The sequence below is a fragment of the Hordeum vulgare genome, chromosome 2H (genome assembly GCF_904849725.1).
Source record: "Hordeum vulgare subsp. vulgare chromosome 2H, MorexV3_pseudomolecules_assembly, whole genome shotgun sequence".
Lineage (NCBI taxonomy): Eukaryota > Viridiplantae > Streptophyta > Magnoliopsida > Poales > Poaceae > Hordeum > Hordeum vulgare.
Window position 1 is genome coordinate 558,473,622 of NC_058519.1, and position 9,969 is coordinate 558,483,590.

The window sequence follows — 9,969 nt, forward strand, 5'->3', positions numbered from 1 at the left end:
CGGAGTGGACGTGCGCATCGGCAACGCCATAGTCATGTCTGTCACCGTAGGACGTGCAGGGGAGCCAGAGCACAACATCGTCGGAGCATCTGTAAGCGGCGGCGTCGGCGGACGGCTCCATTGCGAACCTAACCTTCGAGCAAAGCAAGCGGTGGCGGCGGAGGCGCGCAGCCCGGGTGCGACCCCACCCTCCTAGCGGAGCAAGCGGCGGCGTCAGGCGCAGCTCTGTTGCGAGCCTAACCTTCGACTAGAGCAAGTGGTGGCGGCGGAGGCGCGCAGCTCGGGCGCGACCCCACCGTCCTAGCAGAGTAAGCAGCGGCGACGGCGCGAAGCGGCGGCGACACGTAGGGCGCGACCTGTCCTCCAAGCGGAGCAAGCGACTACGCAGCTCGGGCGCGACTCCGCCCTCCCATTGATGCAAGAAACCGCGGTGGCACACAACACTAGCACGTTCGGCGACGGCATGGAGCAAAAGCCGACGGCAACGAGTCGTCCTCTTCCCGTTCGTGCGCATGACCCATCCGCCTCGTGAAGCCAGATCCACCGACGGCCATGAGCCAGCAAACGCCGGGAGGAAGCTGCCATGAGCCAGCAAACGTCGGGAGGAAGCTCCCATGTACCTTTCGGCCATTAGCTATGGCAGCTTCCTCTCGGGAGGAAGCTCCCATGTACCTTTCGGCCATTAGCTCCGGTTGGTGGCTCCCCTGTACCCACCACGACGCGCTCGGGTACGCCCACGCCGTGCTCGCCGGATCGCTCATGTGCAACGGACGGCAAGGCCACGGCGCTGTCGTGCTGAGCTCTCCATTAGCTCCGGTTGGTGGCTCCCCTGTACCCACCGCGACGCGCTCGGGTACGGCCACGCCGTGCTCGCCGGATCGTTCATGTGCAACGGACGGCAAGGCCATGGCGCTGTCGTGCTCGAGCGTGGGCGGCTGATTGTGTTTTTGTTATAGACGCAGGGGTGTGTACGATCAATGTTTCTGCAAAATATTATCTGAAAACATGGTAAATTTTACAAGAAATTAACGACTTGATGGTTTTTCTGCAAACGATGTCTTAAATATAATTTTTTTTGCAGTTCACTCACTGGGAACTCATAAATCAGGAAGCTCTATCTTGCTGAGATAAATTGTTAGTGATGATTAAGGGTTGAGCGGGTTGTCACCACTCACATCAACAAAATTAGGGTTTTGTGCTGCCAAACAGTTGCAATTTTTAGCGTGCGATTGGCACCTTGGCTTCAGCAAGAACGGTAAGCCCATAACGGAGTGAGACTACTCATAATGAGAGTAATAACATGCAGATGTTATTGATTTAAGTTACTACCTCTACAGTTAACAGTAACAGAAAAGTAGTAACATTAAACCTTTCATTTATGGTTATAATCCCATCTTGTCTTGATATGCAATATGTTACTCATAGTACTCAATTTCTCTCACTTCTCATTAATTAATTACCACATCTTCTTTTTTGCTTAGATGACATCTTACTACATATATATTACTCCCATTGTGAATAGTTTCAGGGGCATGATTCAGTCCGCTGGAATTCAGGTAAACAGGCAGCAAACTAACAGTAAGCAAGCAACAGGACCATGATTTCAGCCCTCACACATAACAGATACATAACATACTACCTCAGATCCTCAAGAATAAGTTTTAATACTAAAATTTCATCTGATCCACCAATACCAGTGATGAGTGATTCGCACAATATTTCACGAGCACGGGAATAAGATACATCGCTCAACAAAATCTCAACAGGTTGCCCACCAAAGTGATCTAAGCAGCGGCAACCTCCTTCTTAAGCTTCGCTAGCTCCTGCCTGATAGCTCCTCCCCTCTGTTTACATAGAGATCATAAATATCAGGCATGCATACACAGTTTGTTTATAGGAATTATTATGCATCAAGGGTCTGAGAATCTCACCTTGATCTTGGCAAGCATGACCTTGAACCTGTCAAAGTCATTGAGCGATGCCCTCCTCTTCTGGACAATCAGCTTCTTGCCCCATGAACTGTTCTCCCACTTGGTCTTCACATCTGCAATCGGGATGCGATTCATTTAAACAGTTGCCATTACCTATTTTATAAGATTGATTGAAGGACTTGTCCAATACCAGCTTCCTCCATAGCTTTGATCAGAGTTGCCTTCTTAGGGATCCGCTTGATGTCAATCTTGATGTCGGTCAGGGAGAGCCGCTTGAAGTTCATCTGGCAGCGGATCATGTCCGGTGCATCAATAAGTGCCTGTTCACACATAAAAGCAAATGAATTGAGTAATTCGGCATCCAAAGGAAACTATGTTACTTTGGCAAAATGCAAATATGTACAAATGTAACCTCTAGGGAAGTTAAAGTTGAACAAATATTAACACATATCAAAAGCAGATCAGACAATCATCATTGAGAAAGTAGACGATACAAGTTACCTCATTTGCAGCATAATGGCATGTTGGTGGTAATTAAAATGCAAGATCTCACTATATTCACTTTTTTGGAAGAAAATTATGATCACCAAAACAACAAAACAAGACATGCCTTACAGACACATGGTCCATGAGATTCCAAGGGTCAAAGAACAATTTTAAACAACATCAACTCCAGAGTAGATGTCGCAGCAAATGCTATGAATATCCTAAGAAACATTAGAAAATCATTAGCAGGAAACAATCAAACAACTCACCTATGACACTAACTATTACAATTTAGTGTTGCACTTAGAAACATGATTCACCAACAGAACTTGAAAAGTAGCTAAAAACATTGCCGCATGGAAACTGATAAATACTGCATCAGTGTCATAAATTACAAACCACAGCCTGCTGGATATACCAAGAAACAGTAGCAGCACAGAGCAATGCAGCTATCATGAGAAGAATAAAAGGATGAAGGCATCACAACTCTTGGAAGATAACACATCAAGCTAAATGAAGGAGCTACATATATATAGGTGAACATTTTATGAAATAACAGATGAAGTGAATACTTGAGTTATTTATTTCACAAGGAAGACAGCAATAAATATTGAATGACAAAATACATGGCAGGTATTTGAACAATAGCATGCCAAATGTATGGCTGTTTATTTTCAATAGTAACTACTACATTTAGGCAAGGCCGCAGGCAATGATCGGGTGAGCTGAAACATATACAAATAAAAACAATGTGAGGGTAGATACAGGGCCTGGTGTTAGAGATCGGTCAAATACAAAAAAACAAACAAGTTACGGCAGAATAACTGCGCTGCTAAGAGTATTGCAATACTATTGCTTGGCAAGTGTAAACTTCGAATGGCATGTAAAATCAACTAGTAGCATTTTTCAACTTCGTACAAGTTGTAAAGGCTAGATATACATGCAAGCGAAGTGAAGGGATTTTAGGAGGCCAATCACAGCCAAGTTATTGACTGTACAAAGCAACACCAAGTTACCCAGTTAAAAGCTAACAGAAACAATCAAACATCGCACCTACACTATATGATATCCGTGCAGTTACAATTCTACTTGGAACAATTCAGAAGCCCACACCTTGAACAGCTCAAATCTACAGCCTAGGGACACGCGGAGAAGAAAAGTCTAAACTAAACATGAAACTGAGCACTATCTCAGTCACTACGCCCGTCTAGGCTCCTCCGCCAAAGCAGATCGAGAATGGCAGGAGGAAGCAGGGAAGGGGATCGAACTCACCCTGTTCTGGTCGACAACGTCGACGATGACGACGAGGCGGCCGTAGTCCTTGCCGTAGTTCACCAGGGCCACCCGCCCGATCTCCACAAACCTCTTGAACGGCTGCACGAGCACAAAAGCAAGGCGCCCATCGTCATCAACCAAGACGAGCAGGGAGAAGGAGAGATAGAAAGCCTAACGGCGAGTGGGATTTCCCAGGTCTTCCTACCATTTTGCGGCTGCGCGGGCGATGGCGGCGGCGGCGGAGAGAGGGCGGGAGCGAGCGGGACGAGGAGGCGGAGGGCGGCTAGACAGGGGGAGGCTGGATGTAGCGGATGTGTATATAGCCAAGGCGGGGAGTTCGACGGGAGCCGACAGATCTTGTGATAGCGGCTTCTGGTCGTTCGATCTAGGTCAGAGGTTTCTGGGGGTTATGTCTTGGGCTTTTGGACCACTGCCTGAGGATTCTGGATCCTTTTGTATGGGCTCTCATAATGGGCTTTACAGGGTCAACTGGATGCGCTGGATTCTTTCATATCGGACCTGGAATATAGGCGCAACATATTTGATGCTACAAACGTCAGTTACATTCCAATTTGCAAGGGGAGTGATCTGCGCCGGCGCGCCGGCCGAAACTTTGGACCGGCCGCGCGCAGGCCGCACGATCTACTAACTCCCGCGCGTCCGCACTGTTGGATTTTCATGAAACATTTTTTTTCGATGCAGCAAAACTTCGATACGATGCAACAATTTTTTCAACAGTTGCAACAAAAAACAAAAATTGTAGCAAAAAAGTATCTACGTGATCGTAGCAAAAAATGAAGCTGATGGTACGTGATAGCAAAAGTGAAACGCCGGTTGTAACAAATATTTACGTGACGTGTATGCAACTTTTTTAGTGAACGGTTGCAACAAAAAATGATGCCGGTTGTAGCAAAAATTAACACGGTTGTAGCAAAAGTAAAAAACATCGATTGTAACAAAAAATTCAAAGAACTAGAGTTGCAACCAAACGTATATGCAGTTTTTTTACTGGACAAATGTAGAAAAAAAGATAACGCTTGCAGCAAATATGACGCTAGTTGCAACAATTTAAACGAAAAAATATTGCATGCCCAGTCATCGAACCGCGCGGTCGCGTGCGGCCGGCCGAACTGTTCGGTCGGTGCACCGGCCAGAAACGATTCCCAATTTGCAAGCGCCCCCCTCCCCCCTTGTTACGATCGAGGTTCTAACCACCACCAGTGGCGGAGCCAGCTCGACCGACAAGTCGGGGCAAAGTACCTGGAGCTGATGACTATGAGTTGTGTGCCCCTATAAAATGGTGGTTAGCTCTTCATTCATTGCTATTATTCAAACGAAAATGCATGGCTGAGTCCGGGCAGCTGCCCCGGGTAGCCGGGATGTGGCTCTGCCACTCAGAGGGCATCGCCCTTCAACTCCGCCAACTTATTTTGCTTCTCCTTTTATTTTTATTTTGGCTCGTGAAAACTCGGTTTTGAAAAGCTTCCAGAAGGTTCCCAAACCAGCTTTTCACGGTTCGTGGTTTAGTTCATGGATGGTTTTATTCGGTTTTCACTTTTTTCACTTTTTCTTTTTTTAATACATGATTTCTTAAAATAATTTCGTGTTTTTTCTAATTCCATCAAACTTTTTCAGATTTAATGAATTCTTTTTCAAATTTCATGATTCTTTTATAAAACCAATGAACTTTTTTCAATTACATGAACTTTTTCAATTTCGATGAACTTTTTTGAATTTGGTCAAAAAATTCAAAATATTAGATAATTTCATAAAAATCAAAGAACTTTTAAAAAATGTTGAACTTTTTTAGGATTTGATGAAGTTTTTTCAGATTTATTAACTTTTTTGAAAATAGATGAACTTCTCAAAAATATTTAAACTATTTTGAAATTAGTTGAACTTTCTTAAATCTTTTCCCAAATTGGTTGAACTTTTCCCAAAATCGATGAACTTCTTTTCAAAATTGATGAACTTTTGAAAAACTGATGAACTTTTTTCCAAAATTGATAAACCTTTTTCAAATCGAATGAACTTTTTCAAAATTGCTGAACTTTTTTTTAAGATTGATGAACCTTTTCCATTTTGTGAATTTTATCTTTTAAATTTGTCAACCTTTTTTAAAACCATGAACTTTTTTTGTGAATGATTTTTCAAAAAATATATACATATTTTTTTAACAATCAACGGTCAACTGATCGGACCGGTCAATTGGTGAACTTTTTTTCTCAAGACTTAGGACAAGCTGCTTACATATTGGGCATTAAGATCTATAAAGATAGATCAAGGCGTCTGATAGGAATTTCACAAAGCACATACCTTGATAATATTTTGAAGCAGTTCAAAATGAAACAATCCAAGAAGGGGTACTTGCTTGGACGTGATGTTTTTGCACCCGAGCTCATATGAGCTCGGGTGAACAGTAAATTCGAAAAATATTGTAAAAATGTTCAAAAATTCTGAATTTTTTTAGCAAACTTTGACAAATGTTCTAAGTGTCCATAAAATTTCATCATGAAATCACATTTGTGGAAGTCGTGGAAAAAAACAAGATCGAAACTTTGAAAATGCTACTTTCAAAGCATTTTGGATCGCTAGTTTGGACTTTTTTTGCCATGACTTCAAAAAATATGATTTCGTGCTAAAATTTTGCAAGGTACTAAAACATTTGTCAGCGTTTGCTGTAAAAAATCAGATTTTTTTGAACATTTTAAAAATATTTTACGAATTTACTGTTCACCGAGGTCATTCTAGCTCAGGTGTAGAAGTGCACTTTCCTTCTTGCTTGTGTTACAAGGTATGAAGTTGAGTAAGACTCAATACCGAGTGAATGCAGAAAATAGAGAAACGATGAGTGTCATTCACAATGCTTCAGCCATAGGGTCTATCATGTATGCAATGTTGTGCACAAGACCGGATGTCAGCCTTGCCATAAGTATGGCAGGCAGGTTTCAAAGTAATCCTGGAGTGGAGCACTGGACAGCGGTCAAGAATATTCTGAAGTATCTGAAAATGACTAAGGAAATGTTTCTCGTTTATGGAGGTGATGAAGAGCTCATCATAAAGGGTTATGTCGATGCAAATTTCGACACTAATTCGGATGACTCTAAGTCACAAACCGGATACGAAATTATTCTTAATGGGGGTGCGGTAAGCTGGTGCAGTTTCAAGGAAAGCGTCGTAACTGATTCTACATGCGAAGCGGAGTATATAGTTGCCTCGGAGGCGGCTAAGAAGGGTGTCTGGATGAAGCAGGTCATGTGAGATCTTGGAGTTGTGCCAAGTGCACTGGATCCGATAAATCTGTTCTGTGACAACACTGGTGCCATTGCTCTAGCCAAGGAACCAAGGTTTCACAAAGAGGACGAGACACATAAAGCGACGCTTCAACGCCATCAGCGATTACATCAAAGTGCACACATATCCACACAAAGAGGACGAGACACATAAATACTTGCAAAGTGCACACATATCTGAATGTTGCAGATCCGTTGACTAAGCCTCTTCAACGAGCAAGACATGATCAACACCAAAACTGTATGAGTGTTACATTCATTACATTGTAAATCACATAGAGATGTGAAGCTAGATTATTGACTCTAGTGCAAGTGGGAGACTATTGGAAATATGCCCTAGAGGCAATAATAAAATAGTTATTACTATATTTCCTGTTTCAAGATAATCATTTATTATCCATGCTATAAATGTATTGAATGGAAACACAAATGCATGTGTGGATATATAGATAAAACAATGTCCTAGTGAGCCTCTAGTTGACTAGCTCGTTAATCAAAGATGGTTAAGGTTTCCTGGCCATAGACAAGTGTTGTCAGTTGATAACATGATCACATCATTAGGGGAATGATGTGATTGACAAGACCCAAATTATAAACTTAGCATGTGATCGTGTCATTTTGTTGTTATTGTTTTCTGCATGTCAAGTATACGTTCCTATGACCATGAGATCATGTAGCTCACTGACATCGGAGGAATGCCTTGTGTGTATCAAACATTGCAACGTTATTGGGTGACTATAAAGGTGCTCTAGAGGTATCTTCGAAGGTGTCCGTTGAGTTAGCATGGATAAAAGACTGGGATTTGTCACTTTGTGTGACGGAGAGGTATCTCAGAGCCCACTCGATAATACAACATCACATATAATCCTTGCAAGCAATGTGTCTAAAGTGTTAGTCACGGGATCTTGTATTATGAAACGAGTAAAGAGACTTGCCGGTAACGAGGTTGAAATAGGTATAGGGATACTGATGATCGAATCTCGGGCAAGTAACATACCGAAGGACAAAGGGAATGGTATACGAGATTATATGAATCCTTGGCACAAAGCTTCAACCGATAAGATCTTCGTAGAATATGTAGGATCCAATATGGATATCCAGGTCCCGCTATTGGATATTGACCGGGGAGTGTCTCAGGTCATGTCTGCATAGTTCTCGAACCCGCAGGGTCAGCACACTTAAGGTTAGGTGATGTTTCGGTATAGTTGTGTTATAGATGTTGGTGACAGAAGGTTGTTAGGAGTCCCGGATGAGATCACGGACATCATGAGGGTTTCTAGAATGGTCCAGAAACGAAGATTGATATATAGGATTGTTTCATTTGGCCTCCAAAAAGATTTTGGGCATTACCGGCAGTGTACCGAGAGTGAAGAATGAGTTCCGGGTTTTTACCGGGAGGGGGGCACCCACCCGGGAGAGGACCCAATAGCCCATGGGTGGCGCACCAGCCCTTGGTGGTCTGGTGAGGCCTGTTGGAAATATGCCCTAGAGGCAATGATAAAATAGTTATTATTATATTTCCTGTTTCAAGATAATCATTTATTATCCATGCTATAATTGTATTGAATGAAAGCATGAATACATGTGTGGATAGATAGACAAAACAATGTCCCTAGCGAGCCTCTAGTTGACTAGCCAGTTGATCAAGGATGGTTAAGGTTTTCTGACCATATGCAAGTGTTGTCACTTGATGACTGGATCACATCATTAGGAGAATGATGTGATGGACAAGACCCAAATTATAAACGTAGCATGTGATCGTGTCATTTTGTTGCTATTGTTTTCTACGTGTCAAGTATTCATTCCTATGACCATGAGATCATGTAACTCACTGACACCGGAGGAATACCTTGTGTGTATCAAACGTCGTAACGTTACTGGGTGACTAAAAAGGTGCTCTATAGGTATCTCCGAAGGTGTCCGTTGAGTTAGCATGGATCAAGACTGGGATTTGTCACTCCGTGTGACGGAGAGGTACCTCGGAGCCCACTCGGCAATATAACATCACATATAAGCCTTGCAAGCAATTTGACTCAAGTGTTAGTCATGGGATCTTGTATTACGGAATGAGTAAAGAGACTTGCCGGTAACGAGATTGAAATAGGTATAGGAATACCGACGATCAAATCTCATGCAAGTAACATACAGAAGGACAAAGGGAATGTTATTCAACCGATAAGATCTTCGTAGAATATGTAAGATCCAATATGGACATCCAGGTCCCGCTATTGGATACTGACCAGGGAGTGTCTCAGGTCATGTATGCATAGTTCTCGAACCCGCAGGGTCTACACACTTAAGGTTCGGTGACGTTTCGGTATAGTTGAGTTATAGGTGTTTGTGACCGATAGTTGTTCGGAGTCCCGAATGAGATCATGGATGTAACGAGGGTTTCCGGAATGGTCCGGAAACGAAGATTGATATATAGGATGGTTTCATTTGATCTCCGGAAATTTTCGGGCATTACCGGCAGTGTACCGGGAGTGACGAATGGGTTCCGGGTTTTCACCGGGAGGGGCCCACCCACCCAGGAGTGAGCCCAATAGTCCAAGGGTGGCGCACCAGCCCTTAGTGGGCTGGTGAGGCCAGCCCAAGTGTGCTATGGCGCTAGGAAAAGAAAACCAAAAAAAAGAGAAAAAAAAGAGGGAGGTGGGAAGGAAGAGGAGGACACCTCCTTCCCCAAACCGAATTGGAGTTGGAGTCCTCCTCCTCCTTTCGGCCGGCGCCCTAGGGAATGCCTTGAGCCCCAAGGCTAGCCCCTCCCCTCCTCCTATATACACTAGAGGTTTTCGGGTTTTTGAGACACAACTTTGCCACGTGCAACTCAAACCTCTACTTAGTAGTTCTTCCTCTAGATCGGTTTTTTGCGGAGCTCGGGCGGAGCCCTGCAGGAATAGATCATCACCATCACCGCCGCGTCGTCACGCTACCGGAGAACTCATCTACTTCCCCATCTCTCTTGCTGTATCAAGAAGGCATAGATC

General features: G+C 43.5%; 1 protein-coding gene across 1 annotated transcript; it reads right to left on the reverse strand.

Annotated features, from left to right (window-relative positions):
• Nucleotides 1–1,579: 1,579 nt before the first annotated feature.
• Nucleotides 1,580–3,976, reverse strand: LOC123427239 (60S ribosomal protein L14-1-like). Its single transcript, XM_045111235.1, has 5 exons — nucleotides 3,898–3,976; nucleotides 3,690–3,791; nucleotides 2,122–2,251; nucleotides 1,932–2,044; nucleotides 1,580–1,844 (listed from the first exon to the last, which is right to left on the reverse strand). The coding sequence occupies exons 1-5, from the start codon at nucleotides 3,898–3,900 to the stop codon at nucleotides 1,785–1,787; spliced, it is 408 nt and encodes a 135-aa protein (XP_044967170.1). The 5' UTR covers nucleotides 3,901–3,976; the 3' UTR covers nucleotides 1,580–1,784.
• Between the last annotated feature and the right edge of the window lie 5,993 nt (nucleotides 3,977–9,969).

Bases quoted from the DNA above. Each gene is read 5' to 3' on its own strand.
- LOC123427239 (XM_045111235.1), bottom strand. The intron at 2,252-3,689 runs GTGAGTTCGATC...ATGTGTGAACAG, and splicing joins ACGTTGTCGACCAGAACAGG to GCACTTATTGATGCACCGGA. The intron at 1,845-1,931 runs GTGAGATTCTCA...CTATGTAAACAG, and splicing joins TCATGCTTGCCAAGATCAAG to AGGGGAGGAGCTATCAGGCA.